The 19712-nt window shown below is 35.6% G+C and overlaps 1 protein-coding gene and 1 long non-coding RNA gene across 2 annotated transcripts in view; one reads left to right on the top strand and one right to left on the bottom strand.

Annotated features, from left to right (window-relative positions):
* LOC123389193 overlaps window positions 1-19712 on the top strand; it is a 51535-nt gene that overhangs the window by 21082 nt on the left and 10741 nt on the right. The window lies entirely within an intron of this gene.
* The window catches only part of SGPP1 (sphingosine-1-phosphate phosphatase 1), a 35136-nt gene continuing 25934 nt past the window's right edge, over window positions 10511-19712 (bottom strand). Inside the window, exon 3 of the mRNA XM_004738904.2 lies at window positions 10511-12961. Within this exon, the coding sequence (XP_004738961.1) occupies window positions 12410-12961 (552 nt within the window). The 3' untranslated portion in view covers window positions 10511-12409. The remainder of the gene's footprint in view (window positions 12962-19712) is intronic.

Below are 19712 nucleotides of genomic sequence, written 5' to 3' on the forward strand. Positions count from 1 at the left end.
AGAAGATTGAAAATGCCTGTTAATGGGGCACATGGGTGGCTCAGTCGGTTGAGCATCTAACACTTGGTTTCTGCTCAGTTCATGATCTCAGGGTTGTGAAACTGAGCCATGAGTCGGGCTCTGCCTGAGGCATGAAGCCTGCTTGGGATTCTCTCTCTGCCACCACCCCTTCTCTTTCTTTCTCTGTCCTTCTCTGAAACAAAACAAAACACTGAAAAATAAATGTTCTTATTAGTTTTACAAATATGAACCACAAAATTATAGCTCTAAATTGTGAGGTTCTTCTATCTTAGACCTTCTTTCCTGGCATACATAGTGTTTGTAGGTGTGACATTGCCATAAAAGCCTCGTGCCCTTAGCACACAGACTGACCAGTGAAGTAACCAGGACCGGTGGAAATAACCAAATCACAGTCAACAGAGAAAAGTAAGAAAGCCTTGCATAGTGAGCACTGGTTCAGCTGCGTCAGCCCTATGACGTGTAAAGACTGGCTAGATAATCAGTTTTCTGACACTAGATTGGTATCATATAAGGAAGCCAGATTTTAATTACTTTAGGTAAAGACCTTAGATAATCACAAGACAGAAAGGGAGAACTTGGCAAGAGAAGCATGCTTTTTTAGACGGCAGGATCTTCTTAAGGGATCTATTTTGAAATGCAGTATAATGTTTAATAGAGCTGTAATAGATGTACAAATAAATTGTTGTAAAAGGGAAGAATTTTTGCAGGACATGTAAATGGGTAGTGAATCAAAAATTGAAAACTGTTCCTCACAGATGAATGTGTCAAAAACTACTGTATGGAGTTTTGGTGTGTCAGGAATTGGCTCAGGGTGCCTAAGACTTCTGAGCTCAAGCCATGGGGAGTTAGGGAGAGGGCACTGCAGAGAGGAAGTTCTCTTACTTGTGGAGATTGCTGCCCCACCCCGGAGTCATCATATTTCTTCCAGCTCAGAGCTTGCTTGTTTGTTTGTTTTTTTTCCAATGCTTAATAGACCACAGCTGGTCAATAGACCACATTACCCTTAAAAGACTTAGTTGGCTCTAACCCCTTGAAAGAGTTTGGCAGGACAGAATCTAGGTCAGGCCCACCAAGTGGATTAGTAACTTTGTAACTGTGTAGCTTCTTTAATGAGAAAGTGCTGTTACAATGCAATAACTGGAGTGTGCATCCAAATCACCTGGTGGGCTTATTAAGCAAATTATTGGGTCCTGGCTTAAGCTTTGAATTCACAAAGCCTGAGATGGGAGCCAGGAATTTGCCTTTCCACCTGGTTCCCAGCTGCTGCTGCTGCTGCGGCTGGTCAAGAGACTAAGCATTGAGAATCACAGTTTAAGGGAGACGAGCTGATCCCCTTGATGTGGTTCCCTAATGTTTCCTCTTTGTTTGACAAATACAAAAGCTTACTTTATTGCTTATGATCAGGTGCTACAAAGTCATTTGATGGATATTGTTAGCTTTAGGTTTTACATTCTTACCGATTCAGATACAATCTAATCTTAAGATTTAATGTAGACTTTTTAAAACTGTAAGTAACATAATCAGTTCTAGCATGGAGTCTCCACCAATTTCACAAATCTGTAAACCTCAGAAATGTATTTACTGCCTCATTTCCCAGTTCCTTTTCTCCATTTAAAATAAATCATTTAATCAATTATTAAAATTTGACTACTGACCCTCCCACATAACACTATTAAAATTTCTTTTGTAAAGGTAAACAAGACATCCATGGCTTTTTTTCTGCCATCATCCTGAATCCTTCTAGTAGCGGTTAGACACTGTCGACCTCTTTGTTCTTCTGGGAACTCTCTGCTCCTTTTTAGTCTAGATTTTAGTGCTTCTTGTGTTGGCTTTATATCTTCTACCTCCTCTCTCCTTTGCCCTTGGTAGACAACACTGACTATAGCATTCTGTTAAAAAAGAAAACCATAGCCCCAGAGTGGTGTCACTTAGACCAGGCTTAATACCCAATCTAACTGCAGTTTGAATCTCCCCCAGAAATGTGGCCTTAACTGGGCAGTCAGGAAATTTTTCTTTATATCAGCACCAATTGAGTCTGTCATCTGGGTCCTCTCCATCCCCCAAAGAAAGATGAGGTAATCTATGTAAGACAGTTTGCTTTTTCCCTTAGCAAGCAGCCCCCTCCGAAATAATCTTTTTCTTTTGCTAATCGATTTCTTGCCACCTCCCCCCACCTTGATCTATAAAAACCTATTTAATACAACTTCTGGAGGGCCTCTCTATATGCTAGATAGAGTGCTGCCCAATTCATGAATTGTTTAATAAAGCCAATTAGATCTTCAAACTTACTTGGTTGAATCTTGTTATTTATCAACTCCTATCAAGAGAACTTTTTTTAAAAGATTTTATTTGGTAGAGAGGGAGAGAGACTGAGAAAGCAGGAGCAGGGGGAAGGGCAGAGGGGGAAGCAGACTCCCTGCTGAGCAGGGAGCCTGAGGCAGGCTCAATCCCAGGATCCTCAGGATCCTGAGATCCTGATGTGGGATCATGATCAAGCCTCTGAAGACAGAGGCTTAACTGACTGAGCCATCCAGGCGCCCCCTATCGACAGAATTTAAATAATTCTTCACATAGCTCTTCAGCAAAATACTTAGTTGATTGGTGTTTGTCTTTGAGATGAGACATGTGTTGGGATTGCTCCAGAAGCAATTATATCTATTTCCATGGCTTTAGATTTCACTGGATCAAACATGGCCTGGAGCCCACTACTTCTAAACATTCCGTTAAACGAGACAATTACTTTTTTTTTTAAAGATTTTATTTATTTATTTGACAGACAGAGATCACAAGTAGGCAGAGAGGTAGGCAGAGAGAGAGGAGGGGAAGCAGGCTCCCCACTGAGCAGAGATTCCGTTGCAGGGCTTGATCCCAGGCCCTGGGATCGTGACCTGAGCCAAAGGCAGAGGCTTTAACCCACTGAGCCACCCAGGCACCCCAATTACTTTTTTTTTTAACTTTTTTTTTTTTAAGATTTTATATATGTATTTGACAGAGAGATCACAAGTAGGCAAAGAAGTAGGCAGAGGGTGGGGGAAGCAGGCTCCCTGCTGAGCAGAGAGCTTGATGCGGGGCTCCATCCCAGGACCCTGGGATCATGACCTGAGCCGATGGCAGAGGCTGAACCCCCTGAGCTACCAAGGGTCCCTGTAGTTACTTTATTTTTAAGACCATTTTGGGATGCTAGGGGAAATAGAGTAAGGACTACAAGAACTTACTGGCCATGAAGAACAATAGTAGCAGATCTGTTGTTTAATTCTTATTTAATCTATTGTTTAATTCTTGCTATTTTTCTTAAAATGGATCATACTTTTTTTTAGTATAGCAAGTTTTTAATATAAAGATTAATGTAAAAAGGAAAAATTAATGTAATTAATTTTGTAATTGTAATTACAAAATTACAATTAATTACAAATTACAATTAATTTGTAATGTAATTAATTTGTAATTAATGTAATTAGCAATAAACATTTAAAATGATAGTTGCACAGTGTTCAGTAAATTGTTCAGTGTTCAATAAATTGCTATAGATATATAAGGCAGGGAACCAAGAGAGATGATTAAGACCATGAGATGATTAAAGATCAAACTTGAGATTATTTGCAGAGGTAATTTTAAAAGTCCTGTTCTATCTTCTTACAGTCCTATGGTGATTTTTGTGATATGAGACAATTTGAAATCTAACAAGATTGGAACGGAGAATACATTCTTGATATAAGAATGCAAGGCTTTCTCTTTGGATCTGAGCTATTAAAAAAACAAACAAACTTGTTTTATGTTTAAAAATTTGTGTATTAATGGCCCTGGGTGGGTTAACTGTCCGATTCTTGATCGAAGCTCACATCCTAATCTCAGGCTTGTGAGTTCAAACCTATGTTGGGCTCCATACTGGGCATGGAGCCTACTTTAAAAAATAAATAAATAAAATACATAAAAATTATATATGAGAGCTCTTTAAATTTTTGTGAGGAAAGGAAACAAATGATGTTGGGGAAGAAGACAGCATATCATCTTATTTACTCATCTTTTGTTGGCTCCCTGCCTATATGTAGTCATGTGCAATTACAAAAAGACCAAGAAGTGGTGGCTGGGTAGCTCAGTCAGTTAAGCATTGGACTCTTGATTTTGGCCCAGGTCATGAACTCAGGGTCATGAGATGGAGCCCTGCACCCGGCTGTGTGCTGAGCACGGAGTCTCCTTGAGATTCTCCCTCTCCCTCCGCCTCCCCCCTGCTCTCACACACATGTGCTCACTCTCACTCTCTCTAAAATAAAATTGAAAAGAAAAACACAAGAATATTCAGAGTAGCATTATTATAGCAAAAAATTATCAATCTGAAAGACCATTAATAGCATGATGGTTAAATAAACTGCGGTAGAATTATGTAATTATACCATGCAGCACTTTAAAATAATAAGGCAGATCCATTCAGTCATACATAAACAAATGTGTTGAGTCCCTACGAAATCTACGTGCTGGGAATAAAGCATAGAGTATGACAGATACGGTCTGCCCTCACAGAGCTTCCATGCTAGTGGGAAAAAAATATAAAAAGCAAATAAATAAACATGGTAATTTCAGTGCTATGAACAAAAGGCAAGATGATGTGATAAAAACATGCAGGAGATGGGGAGGGGGGTCTCCATTAGATAAGATGACAAAGGAGCACTTTATTGAGAAGTGCTGTTTAACTGATTGAAGAGGGGAAGGCATCCATATGAAGAGGTAAGGGGTACAGATATTCCAGGCAAGGGAGATGGCAGTGGCAAAGTCTGTGATGCTTGAGTTAGATAAATAGGCCATTGTGATTAGAACAGAGTTTGAGTCAAAGAGATAGATAGGGCCAGATTAGGTAGGGCCTTGATGACATTCTGAAGGTGTTGGGATTTAATTTCAATGACAGATCTTCCTTCACTTAACACAGGTTTATGTCCTGGTAAAACCCACTGTTAAGCTGAAAATATCAAAGTCAAAAATGCATTTAATACACCTTACCCCCTGAATATAGTTTAGCATAGCCTACCTTAAATGCGCTCAGAACACATTAGTCTCCATTGGGCAAGATCATCCCACACAAAGGTTATTTTATAATAAAGTGTTGGATATATCATGTAAAATATTGAATACTGTACTGAAAGGGAAACACAGAATGGGTGTCTGTGGTATGTATTATCCACACCATCACTTGGCTGACTGGGAGGAGTGTCTCCTGCCACTGCCCAGCATCACAAGAGTATGGTACCACCTATCACCAGCCAGAAAAGATAAAAATTCAAAATCCCATGTACAGTTTCTAGTGTATAAATATCACTTTTGCACCATCACAAAGTTGTGAAGTTGAAGGTAGAGCCATCATAAGAAAATCACTGAATGATATTCAGGAATAATGTCCTGTTTTCTAACAGAACTTATATTTTTAAAAATACCTTTCTGCAGTACACATTATTAAGTTTTAGAAATGTTCTGGTGAACATTTTATGGGGGGATTTTATGTTTGGCTTACTTTACTTTAAAAAATTTTTATGAGGCCCCTCGGTGGCTCCATGGGTTAAGCATCAGCCTTTATCTCAGGTCATGATCCCAGGGTCATGGATCCAGCCCTGCATCCCACTCTGTGCTCAGCAGGGAGTCTGCTTCTCCCTCACCCTCTGTCTCTCACCACCACTTGTGCTCTCTCTCTTGCTCTGCTCTCTTTCTCTCAAATAAAATCTTAAGGAAGATTTATAACTTGATACTGTGCTCTACAATTTTAAAATGTTTTATGTTACAGGGGTCTTATTTTCAGAAATGCAGCATGAATCTTCAAGGTTCATACCAGGTTTATGCTTTAATGTCATTTAACATGCCTTATCCAGCATTCTCTTCTGTTTTAGTTCTGAATGAGATTCCCAAAGATTTTTTTTTTCCTTTTTCATTTACACATCCATCCCCATAGCTAGCACCATTTTTTCAATGTACTATAGAATTACTGAGCTCTTGGGTGTCTACCATTTCCCCCTACTTTTATTTTTTAATGAAGAACTATTTAGGGTGATTACAATTCAGAACTATTTGGAGAAAAAGTTGAATTAGGTAGTACTTCAAAGTCGCTTTAAACCTTGCCATTCAAACCAATGTTGTGACCCATGTAAAGCAATTAACTCATTGTTTCTTTTCTGAGACACTTTTAACTTTTTAAAGGGGTGTATGCAAACTTTTTGTGGACAAAACAAGATATGCTCCCTCAACTCTATTTCCTTAATGGAAATGGATTAAAAGTTGTGTTTTTTTCCTTTAAATTTTAGTAGTACACACAATAGAAATATTCCCTTTGTTTTTACTTGGTCTAATATCTAATATAGTTTAATTTTAATGTTGAAAGGGATCTTAGAGAATATCAAGTCTGACCTCTTCATTTTATGTGCGGTCAGGTGAGGCAATTGTGTCTCGCAGAAGGCAACTGTGTCTCATAGAAGACAGAGCTAGTGCCTAAAGGTATAGCAAATTAGAGTTAAAGTCCAAAATAAAGTAAAAACAAAACTTCTGGTCTTCTGATTTCTTCATCTGTAACATACTGGCTTGAGTGTGTTGCTTTTATTCCACATACCTGTTTTATCACTGTGTTTTAGAGAGAACAGACACAGAATGGGAACATGAAAGTCAATTCCAGTTTCGTACTAGTGTCTTCACACAAGAGTGGAATTCATACACAACCGTTTTCACAAGAATGGACAAAAGAGTTCTCTGTAAAGTGTCAGAGTCAGGATTTGAGCAAAACTGCTGCTTGCAAGCTCAAAATCTGAAATGAACTTTAGGAGACATTAACATATCATGACGTGGAATGCATTAAAGTCCCCCAAAACAGAAGTCTATAATCTTTCCTTTTTACTTATAAAACCATCTCATGGAACAGTCAGCCAAGTTTCTTTGGAATGAGAATTTCAGGTGAACGATGTATATGGAATACCTGTACTCAGAGAGCTGCAATAGTTAGTCACATGTTGGAGGGCTAACTGTAAGGTAAATATGTCTTTTTAAAATAAGTCATACATACCCTTAATAACTCAAGAGCCTTCTTGAACAACAGTGTTGAATCAGGAAAATTAGGTGGTTGTAGGTGTAGTGGGGATTACCTCATACATGAGGAACATATTTTGGTGTCTGTGATTCTACTAGCAAACACGCTTTCTACACTCACCTTTCACAATCTTCATGTCTCAAGCAGTTGGGGTTAGTCATATGTGTGATAGGTTCTGACCTCAATCCATAGAAGAAATGTTATAGTCTCAGTATGGTGGGGTAAGAAATAAGTTGAAAAACAGCAACATTATTCCCAGAACATGGCTGGAAATCCCAGAGTGAGTCCCCTGGGGGGCAGTTCTCATTATAGAACACATAAAGGCTGCTTGTAGCTGGTCTGCAGCCTCTTCCTTATCCTCATGACCCATTTCCTCATGGTCTGTTAGCAGGTTTCTGGGTGTAACAGTTTTACATCCACATAGTATAGGGATACTATAGTATATAGGCTCTCTGTCTCTCTCTGACAAATAAATACAATCTTTTTTAAAAAGAAAACAAAAGAAAAAAAACAGGGCACGGTAGGGGCCAGTTGGTGGCTCAGTTGGTTAAGCAACTGTCTTCAGCTCAGGTCATGTCCTGCAGTCCTGGGATTGATTCCTACATGGGGCTCCTTGCTCAGCAGGGAGTCTGCTGCTCCCTCTGACCCTCTCCCCTCTCATGCTCTCTCTCTCTCAAATAAATAAATAAAAATTTTTTAAAAACCAGGGCATTGTAATAATTACAGGCAAAACATTTCAAGAATCTACATTATCCTTTTTTTTTTTAATATTTTATTTATTTATTTGTCAGAGAGAGAGAGACTGAAAGAAAGCAGGCAGTGTGGCAGGCAAAGTCAGAGAGAGAAGCAGGCTCCCTGCCAAGTAAGGAGTCCGAGGCGGAACTCCATCCCAGCACCCTGTGATCATGACCTGAGCCGAAGGCAGCGGCTTAGCCGACTGAGCCACTCAGGCCTCCCGAGAATCTAAATTATCCTTTAAATATTTGCATAAAAGTGAGAAAATTCCTAGGAGATAAGTTGGTAGCATTTATTTACAACCTGAACTTTTGAACAGCTAAACCTTTTACAGGTAGGCTATTATGTAATTTTTAGCTTTTTTTAGATCATTGATGTCTTTGAGGATCTGATGGAAGTTGTAGAATTTTTTCCCCCCAGAAAAGTGCAAATACTGAAGCCTGTGTAGGGACTGAGTATTCATTCAACATGTATTAATTGAATGCCTCTTATGTCCCATGTACCTAGAAGTAAACGAAGTACAAGCTACTTTTTAAAATACTTTTAGTATAGTACATAAAGCAGTTTTACAATTCATTTGGCTTTCAGAAAATCAGGGGCAACCTCCTACAGTGCAAATATATTCTGTCATATCCTTTTGCTTGCAGTGCTAGGTGCTGGGCTCTTTAAACTTATCTATGGAAATTGCACCAAGACTAAAGATGATGAAAGAAAAAAGACAAAAATTAAATACCCAGTAGTTGAGTATTAACAAACTAGTGTTTGTTTCTGTAAATGCTTTTATTTTTAAAAATGTTTCTTCTGGTTTTCTTTGAGTTTTCCCTCCTATGAATCTCACAAGGAAGGCATTTGTTTATAAAGATCTGTAGTGATTTGGTAGGCTGAAAAATGAGTTTTCTAAAATGTCCTTTACAGTTAGCATGTTAAACTCATTTTTATTGTGCTATTTACAGCTTAAGTAACCACACTTAAAATTCAAATGTAAAGAGATTTCTTTTTAACTTATGTCTACTACAGAAGAAGCTGGAAGAACATGACCATAATTTGACAAAATACCCTGCATGGTACCATCCACTATATCCAATTATAGTACTCTTCTCAAACTTCTGCTTGTTCCCTTTCTCAAAAAATCCTTAGCAAACAAAAGCTCCCTTCAGAAAAGCTAATTCAGCTATAAAGCTGATTCTTATTTTTTTAAAGATTTATTTATTTTAGAGAAAGAATGCACATGCAGGTGTGGGGAAGAGCAGAGGCAGAGGGGGAGAAGCCAACTCCCCAACTTGGGCTTCATCTCAGGACCCTGAGATCATGACACTAGCCAAAACCAAGAGTTAGAGGCTTAATAGACTGACCCACCCAGATGCCCCTAAAGCTGAATTTAAAAAATCGGTTCTTACTCATGTCTAGATTAAACAGGTTTTTAAATCTAGAGAAGACATTCTTTGTTAACAAGAATGAAATTGTTTTGCCAATAAAAAAATCTTTGCTTTACAAAACTGTGTTATCATATACTCAACAACATTCTAGAATTTACTCATCCTTATGGAAATTTTTTTTTGGAAATTCTCTTTTAAATTATACTTGTATATGGGGCACCTGGGTGGCTCAGTGGGTTAAGCCTCTGCCTTCGGCTCCAGTCATGATCACAGGGTCCTCGGATCAAGCCCCGCATCGCATCGGGCTCTGCTCAGCAGGGAGCCTGCTTCTCTCTCTCTCTCTCTCTGCCTGCCTCTGCCTACTTGTGATTTCTCAAATAAATAAAATCTTTAAATAAGTAAATAAATTATACCTGTATCACTTTGTTGTCTTTGAAATATTTAATAAGGATTACGTATAAAGAAAGCTAATAAATAAAAATAATTATATAAATCTACTGTAGTAGCATTGTTTTATATTAGATCTTAACATGAGTTTCTGGCAGACCTAGTTTTGCAATTCATATATCATGACATTTTATCTTTTTCTAATTAGGCTCTACCCCCAATGTGTTGCTTGAACTCACAACCCTGACAGTAGTGCTCTACCTACGGAGTCAGCCAAGTGCCCCATCAAAGCATTTAAAAATTACAGAATGAAATATCCTTATGTTTATACAGCTTAGAAAGAATACCTATTCCTAATATTATGTTTAATTCCTGAAACAATGAATTAGCAGTCAACTATATATAATACTATTGGCCACAGTGTGCTGAAACTTATTTATTTTATTTATAAGTTTGTTTTTTTAAAAAAGATTTCATTTATTTATTTGTTTTTAGAGAGCAAGTGAGCATGAGTGAGTGGAGGGAATGGGAGAGGGACAGAATCTCAAGCAGACTCCCCACTGTGCACAGGGCCGAAGGCGGGTCTTGATCTCATGACCCTGAGATGATGACCTGAGCTGAAAGCAAGAATCAGATGCTTAACCATCTGAGCCATCCCAGGCACCCCTATTCATTAAGTTTCTTAAAGAAATATTATGAAACTTTTCACTAAGAGTACAGCATCAGAATGATCATAATTGGAGCCCAAAGTCAGTTGGAACCCTAAAGAACTTCAGTGTCTTCTATTACTGATATTCTATTACTGATATTATATTACTCTGATTTTAAATAAAATGCTTCAGAGGAAAAGCCTGCTAAGCATGAAAATCCTAGGCATATATTATAAATCTCTATCAGATAATGCAGACACAAATGCATACAAGGCAAACAAAACACCTTCAATTCTGAATTTGGCTTTTATTTTAAAATACACTTAGCATGAACTATTATAGGACAGAAAGTAATAAACCACAAAGAAATGGAGTATTTTCAAATACCTTTTAAGCTAGATATAAAAATTAATAAGATAGCATAGACCCAAATTATGGGCAATAGTCCCCAAAATTCGATTCATTAAACACATTTTGAAAGAAAAGTTCTTTGCACATTTTCCAATGTACCGATATGTTCCTAAGTGCCTTGGTTTCCTACTAATAGGTAAAGGTCCCAAATGTAGTTGCTTTATTTAAAATTATCAGATTCCGTGTTGGTAAAAATTACCATGTCCCTAAATTCTCAATCAGAATTATAAAAATATGAGCTCAAATCGTTATGCTGTCCAAAATAGAAACATCTTAAGTGGTAATTCTGGATAATCAGACAGATATTGCACTAAAGTCAGTAATTCCATACCTGATGCTCATTTGTATGGAAAGTTAATTCTCTTCTTTATGAAAAACTTACTACAAATAAACTTAATGTTAACCTAACTACAATTACACTTCAAAATATAAAGGCACAGACAGAAGAATAAAGAATAGTTTAATACAATACCCAAATTTTCCACTGTGAAAATAATAAAAATTGAAAAAAAAAATAACAGGATCTGAAATACTGATACTTTTAGATTTTATAATTTACCTTAAGTAGCTAATAAATGGGTATTAAAAGTTAACACTGCTAAACCCAATCCTTTCTAAATAATTTAGAAAAACGGTTTGTTTACAAATGAAGCATGTGCATTGTCCCATCTATAAATTTCAATTACATTTCCATTCATTGGAAATATCTACCTGCAGTATAAACAATCAAGACAATGTACAAAAAATATATCTTGTTCCTGTAACTTACAATGCACAGAAAAATACCTACAAAAATGCAAATATTTATCCATTTAGCTTCCCAATAAATTAGTGAGAAAGTTTAGCCCATTCCACATTTCTTTCCAAGCAAAGGCTGAAGAATTGAGGGTGGCTTACTTCTAGCCCTGTTAGTTTGACATGTATTTTAAAAATATTTGCCTGATTATATGTAACTTAAGATAGAGTTAGCATCTTATTTTTATATCACAGTATACATGGCATTTCTTAATTCAGCAACAGAAAGGCACAATTAGCAAGCAATAAAATTCAGTACCTGAATTATTAAACTGATGTCCAGAACAACTGCAAATAAAGTACATTCAACACAGTGTACAGAACTTAAAAAAAAAAGGAATAAAAAACTAACTTTTCTGAAAATTTGGTCCATTAAAAATGCCTCCCATGTCCAACATCATGGGTAACATGAAAGGTGATGGCAGTGTAAAAAGAGGCAGTAAATCATTATGTGGTAGCATATGAATTCTGGCCTAGTAATTACGCAATTCAATTAGGAAATGGCTCCCATAGTAAATAAATGTTAAATATATCTGTTAATAACAACGTGCCTGTATTAAGTCAAGATATACAGGTACACTGTTTGCATATTATTATTGACTTTATAATACAGCCCCACAGTTTAAAATAACTTAGGTATATTATTTCATATATAACATATATTTGATACATAACTGTACATTATGTATCTTAATATATATTATATATAACTCCAATTCATAACAGCATAAAACTCTCCAAACATTACATGAACATTCTAAATGGCTACTTATCATTTTCTCCCTGTTAAAATAGCTCAGCTCATCTAAAACAATATCTGGATGTGCAATGATAAAATGCACTGACTCTTATGAATTTACTTAAATAATTATTTAAGTTAAATTCCTGCAAAAGCCTAACTCTGATTTGGCTTTTAACTAGAATATATTTTTAGATACAGGAAACTGATACCCTCCTTTCTTACAAACAGTATTTCTTCATCAAGAGATACCAATAAAGAAAAATATGTAAGGAACCAAAAATGTGATAGAGAAACCAACCATTCCATAGGTAATATACCGATAAGGAAGTTCAACTTCCATGTGTTGTCTTGCTTTTCGAACATCATCACATGGTATATTGAAGATTTTACAGGCTAAAGGAATGGTGATTTTTTTCATTATATCTCTGACTATTAATACAAATACCATCCCGATGAGGATCCGCAATATGGCTTTTCCACACAGAGTCACTGTAATGGGGGGCCTAGCTAATGGTAGAACATCCAGAGAAGGATCTAATATTAGACCTATGTTATAGGTAACATGAGATCCACATGCAATTCCAGCACCACTTCCTAGAATCTCAGCTGTGTCTCCTCGGGATGTACTCCAGGTGTCAAGAGTGAAAGAAAAGATCCCCAAGGCTAAGTGAAGCCCGATGATGATTAATGGAGCATATTTGTGAGTTTGATTGAAGTTGTCAATCAGGTCCACAAATGGATAGAAGATAGCTAAGATTAAAATGGTATATAGGAATCCAGCAATAATATCCTGGGAAAAGAGAAGAGTAGAGCTGTTTACATTTTAAATGTTAATAAATATAAATTTTTTAAATGTCACAATTTCAAAATAAACTTTACTAATTGACCATATAAATAATTAAAGTTTTTAGTGATAATAAAAACATTAATTTGACAATAGTAATGAAAGTATTGCTTTCATAATTCTACCTTTTTATAAATTATATATATATACACTATACAAAAATTTATATTTAAATCCCCAATAATAAACTATGCCTAAATCATGTAGTTTCTATTTCTAGGAAAAACAAGACTACACAGCTCCTTAAACAATAGAAGGACTAGGGTCACCAATCCCAACAGAGTGGAAAATTCACATAAATTCACATATTACCAGTATGAATCTTCGGGTATGCTGTCTCCCAATTCTATTAATCTGTATCCTCCACAAATGCATTTAGAAACCTGAGTTTTGGCTAAGTACCTGTTTTTAAAACCTAGTTTTTCTTCTTTCTGAGCTTTAGGGAAAAAATCTAGTTTTTCTTTCTGAGCTTTAGAAAAATGTTGTGAAGTTTATAGTCTCCTTTGACTTCCTTTATACAGAAGTTAACATTAAACCTTCAAGCTTCATTCATTATATCAATTAGGTCATTCACTTTCACAACAGTGTAATACTTTGCTGTGTGATTATAAAGTTTATCCATTTTCCCACTGATGGTCATTTAAGTTGTTTATAGGTTTTGGATTAGTTTATTGGTTATGGCTGAGCTCCAGTGTTTTCTTAATTGGTATCTATTCTTAAACCAACCAGGGATACTATGAACAGTGCAACTATGTTTCTTTGTTTTGGTGTCCACTGGTATGGGTCTGTGAGAGTTTCCTAGGAACAGAATGGCAGAATCATAGGATATATACATGTTCAATTTTATAAGACAGTAAAAAAATTTCCAAAATGTTTATGAAAGTTTACATTCCATCAATTGTTGGCATTTATTGATGTTTAACTTAGGTTTTCCTGATTATTAAGTATCTTTTCATAAGTTTACAGGTTATTCTCTGTGTAATATATATTTGTGTCTTTTTGCAGCCTTTTTTTTTAAGATTTTATTTATTTATTTATTTGACAGGCAGAGATCACAAGCAAGCAGAGAGAGAGAGAGGGAAGCAGGCTCCCTGCTGAGCAGAGAACCCGAAGCAGGACACTATCCCAGGACCCCAAGATCATGACCTGAGCTGAAGGCAGTGGCTTAACCCACTGAGCCACCCAGGCGCCCTGTTCTTTTTTTTATTTTTTTTTAAGATTTTATTTATTTGACAGAAAGAGAAAGAGAACGCCAGGGAAAGCACAAGCAGGGAGAGTGGCAGGCAGAGGGAGAAGCAAGCTCCCTGCTGAGCAAGGAGCCCATTGTGGGACTTGATGCCAGGAACCTGGGATCATGACCTAAGGTGAAGGCAGGCAGATGCTTAACCAACTGAGCCACCTGGGTGCCCCTTTTTGCAGCTGTTCTTTTATATTTTCTTTTTTCTTGCTGATTTACATGATTTTTTCATATGGCCTTCATATAAATCAGTTATATAAAATCTTTAATCAATAATGTGTTCTATAAACATCTCTTTTGGATTTTGTGGACTGCCTTTTCATTTTCTTTATAGTATCTTTTGGTGCACAGAAGTTCTAAATTTTAATATCATATTTATCATTATTTCTTGTTTAAGAAAACCTTCCCTACCACAAGATCATAAAGGTATGTTATTCAAAAGTTTTGAAGTTATGAAGTTTGCCTTTTACACTTAAGACTTCAGTATACTTCCCCAAACTCCTGCCATTGTACTCACTGTGCAGCAGTTCTATAAAAACTCTACCAAGGATCAGCAAAGTCAGTAGTACAATGCATTGTTCTAACAATATGAAATTCTACATCAGAATACAATGAAATGTAAGAATAGCTAAAGATAGAGACAATTACTAGAGTAAGAACTGCATATGCAGCTAAAATTTTTGAGGAAATTATCCTCTTTAACCACCACCTTCCTAGGAAGCTTAGCACATTGCAGACATGCAGATATTTATTGGATGAATGAATAAATGAATCCTTTACAGAATTTATCTGTTCTAACAAAATCTGCTAAATTACTGGAAAGTGAATATCTTTTTTTTTTTAAAAGATTTATTTATTTATTTATTTATTTGACAGAGAGAAATCACAAGTAGGCAGAGAGGCAGGCAGAGAGAGAGAGAGGAGGAAGCAGGCTCCCTGCTGAGCAGAGAGCCCGATGCGGGACTCGATCCCAGGACCCTGAGATCATGACCTGAGCCGAAGGCAGCGGCTTAACCACTAGCCACCCAGGCGCCCCTGGAAAGTGAATATCTTTACTCTGTTTTTCAACAATTACATTACAACTATCTTTAGGAAAGCATTTAAAAAATTTATTTCCATATAGAACAACTTTTTGTGGCTATTTTCTGATTCTAAAATATGAAATGAGATAATTTAAAAGTAATTGTGTTCTCTTCATAGAAGTGGCTGCTTTGATAGTAGGTCAAAGAAAGATATAATCACTTAGCAAAATGTTTATGAAAATATGAACTAAGGCAATAAATATCACTTGTATATTCAAACTCCTTAGGACACATAGGGCATTTCGTATCTGGCTTCTATCTAGCATAATGCTCTGGTGGAGCATGTGACTCTTTTCTCAGGGTTTTGAATTTGAGCCCCACACTGGGTACAGAGATTTACTTAAAAATAAAAAACCTTAAAAAATAACACTTCAGTGCCAGATCCCATAATGAATTTATAGACTCCATTTTCTGTCACCTCAGAATTACCTTCCCTTCTATATTTTAGGCAAACCAGTACATATCATTTGAGAGTCTGCTCAGGCACCTATCTCCTTCATAAATTTTCTCTTCCAACCCCCATGATAAGGAACTTCCTCCTCTTTACCTCCATGGCATCTCCAACAAACCTGCTACTACAGTTACCACATTTCTTTGCTTTCTATTTCTGCCAGAAAACCGAGAAGGTTCACAACTCCTGTGCCCTTTAAAAATCACTCAGGAACTTTACCAATATTGATGCCTGGGCCAATCCTTAGAATTTTTTTTTTTTTTAAATGTCCTCGGACCAATTGCCAATGACTTTTTTTTTTTTTTAAGATTTTATTTATTTATTTGACAGAGATCACAAGTAGGCAGAGAGGCAGGCAGAGAGAGAGAGGAGGAAGCAGGCTCCCTGCTGAGCAGAGAGCCCGACTCGGGGCTCGATCCCAGAATCCCAAGATCATGATCTGAGCCTAATGCAGAGGCTTAACCCACTGAGCCACCCAGGTGCCCCATTCCTTAGAAATTTTGATTGAATTGAATTGGTAGGAGTAGGACACCAATTTTTCTTTTTTCTTTTTTTTTAAGCTCCCCAGTGATTCCATTTTGCAGCCTCAATTGAGAATCACTGCATTACATATTTATTTTACATACTACCTATTTAGTGATTTCTCAAAGGCAAAGACTTTATCTTATTTATACATAAATACCCAACTGCTGGCACACGGTAAGTAGGCAATAAATATTTGGTTAGTTAAACTGAGACAGTATTTCTTTAGATTCATCATGCTGATTATATAATCTTGCTTGATAAGAACTCTGTAAGAGAAATAAGAAACTTTTCAACTTATTTCAAAAACTAGATGAAACTATTTTTTTTTAACTTAGGCTAAAGACATTTTCAGGGAATAGTATTTTCTGTACTGAAAATATTATTGTAATGCTTTACATTTAGTGCCATATTTGATCCTCACAAACACCCTGGTATGGCTCACCTCGAACATTTTGCTCTTTCGTCCCCTTTCAAGGAGTGTCCAAATTTGATAAAAATTTATGGTTACCTTGATTTCCAGTTTTTTAATAAAGAAAACTGGACTACTATCACAGAGCTATGTATTTAATCTCATAGATTGAAGGTGCTCAATACATTTGTTTAAAAAATGAATACTCTCAGCGTTAGGAATTAAATACTGGAGTGAAAAACTAAATTTCAAACATTTTTTTTGAATATGAGGTCTTCCATGAAAATTGACTGAAACTACTAAAAATTACCTAAGAATTCTTATCAATTGAATTTTACTGCAGGTACTCAAAGATTCCAAAAGTGGCCTAAATTGTGACCATGCTTTTGGATATGCAGCTGTCCAATTATATGACTGTCAAACCTCTAGCCTTCATATTTTGAATCCCTAATTGACATATAATTACACTTTTATGAGATCATGTTCCTTTGGTTGCTATCTTACCCTTTCTTCCCTACATAAAGGCATAGGTCTTGCGAAATAACTACAGGATTTTGGCCAGCAGGATAAAAGCTGTTGCTTTATTTCTTATTAACTTTCATGACTGATTCAAAATTTTCAGAATATGCTAATGTGGAAGTGTTCTGAGCCTTGTAAATCTCACAAAGAATGTGTACCAAGTTAGAAGTTTTAAATAAATAACAATGAGTTTTTTACATAAAACCATACATAATACATTTACTATAAGGTTAATTGAAAGGAAGAAGGGTTAAGAGCTCTGAAGTCATCTATTTTTTTTTAAATTATAGTTTCCATACCATACATATAAGTCCCTATTCATTCCTAGAAAATGTTTTTTACAGTACCTTAAAAAAATGAAAAAAAAATCAATTAAATGACTTTGAGCCCTTTTCCATTTGATCACTTTTTATATTATTATTACTTATTTAAGTTTTTATTTATTCATTTATTTAAGTAATCTCCACACCCAGTGTGGGGTTTAAGCTCACAACTCTAAGATCAAGAGTCACACACTCCTCTGACTGAACCAGCCAGGTACCCCTACATTTGATCACTTTAAGAATTCTTTAAAATAATTCATAAAATTTAATTCTAGAAATATATTTCAGTACAACACAAAATATCCAGTATTTATTATCCTCTACTGTTTTTGCAGAGCTCCAGGAATATTAAACTTAGATTGTTACAAGATTCTCTATACAAATCTACCTCCTTTTCAGATTGAATTATTAATTATTTATGATATTACCCTGCATAGTTAAGGACAAACTGAACTTCCAGGCAACAGAAACAGAAGTAAGGAACAACTGAATTCAGGACATAAACATGATGCTATCAGTGTGGTATCAATTTCATGTATAACATTAAAATGTATAGTAGGTGGTTTTAAGCATTATAGACAAAGTGCTCAATAAAGAGAAAATGTTAAAGGTAACAAAAAGAACTTAGAGTAGCAAATAATTTTAGATACCACTAGTTATAGGTAAGTTATCTATAATAATAGAGATCTATAATAATAATTTATAAAAATAGTTACCATTAATAATGCCCTCAAGTTAATAGATCACATTTGAATGGAATATTCAAGGTTATCAAATTTATGGTAAACAAAAAATATACTAAATTCAATAAAGATTAATTATATATTAAATCAACTTTTATCCTTTTCATTTCTCCTGATCAGGAAATAGACCTAGAGAGGCTGTTGATTTGCTGAGATTAGAATTCAGGACTCCTGTCATGTCCTAGTGGGTTTTTTCAATTATAACATATTTTAGGTGTCCTACTTCTAATTTCAAAATGCCAATGATGCCAGCAGTTTCAAACAACAAACAACAACAAACAAAAAAATTATTGCATTTTATTTTATTATAAAGGCACTATTAAGGATAGATTTTGGAATGTTTTTCTTTAATAAAAATTCAAATTTAATGGAAACGCCTGGATGGCTCAGTCTTAAGCAGTTGCCTTTGGCTCAGGTCATGATCCCAGGGTCTGGGATGGAGGCCCTCAATTGGGCTCCCTGCTTGGCAAGGAGCCTGCTTCTCCCTCTCCCCCTCCCTGCTTGTTTTGCCTCTCTCACTGTATCTCTTTCTGTAAAATAAAATATTTTTTAAAAAATTCAAATTTAATATGTAATTATAGAAAAACTAGGAAATACAGATTAACAATAACAAGTACTTATTACCTAGGAATAGCCACTATTAAGACTCTCAAAGTTGAGTGTTCTAGATCTTTGTTTCTGGGTTTTGGGGGGTTTTTGTTTGGTTGGTTTGATGTTTATTTCTTGTCACAAAAGTGGGTTTGAGGGGTACACACTATTTTATAATCTGGTAGTATCTTTCTAAAAAAATTTCCACATATAGACATATAACCTTTCAGTACAATTTTGGGTTAGTGAATTGACAACACATTCATAATCTTACTAATGTAGAAACAAAATAGTAGTTTGACAAGTACTCATTCTAGTAACTTAAAATGGCCTGCCTTTTTATGAATTTAAATTTTGAAAGCTAGGTTTTAATAATAAAAAACAGACGTAGTAACTATATTTTTCATGGAATTAAGAAAATCAATTTATGAAAGTAGGTAGATGTTGAAAACAAACTAAGCTGTTAGTCTTTGTGTTGTAACAACAACAAAGCTTATGGCAAATACTGAATGAAGTGTTCATTATAAATTTATTTAGAACATGATTAGGACTCCCTTATGTTAATGAAGACATCGGCTTAGATAATATGGTTTCTAAGCACCTATTGGAAATTCATAGGCCACATACTGCCTATAGTTCCATACTAATTTCACAATAAATTGTAAAGATACAAATTATTACTAAGAAAATTGTTCAAAACACAGGTAATTAGCTGAAACATTAAAATATAGGAAAAAGCAAAAATTGTGGGAAACCATTAGATCCATTATGTAAAAAAAGTGGGGTTCATTATCGGTTTAATTTCATACATCAACTAGCA

Source organism: Mustela putorius, unplaced genomic scaffold (genome assembly GCF_011764305.1).
Source record: "Mustela putorius furo isolate JIRA1106 unplaced genomic scaffold, ASM1176430v1.1 tig00000129_pilon_pilon_pilon, whole genome shotgun sequence".
In the NCBI taxonomy this organism is placed as follows: domain Eukaryota; kingdom Metazoa; phylum Chordata; class Mammalia; order Carnivora; family Mustelidae; genus Mustela; species Mustela putorius.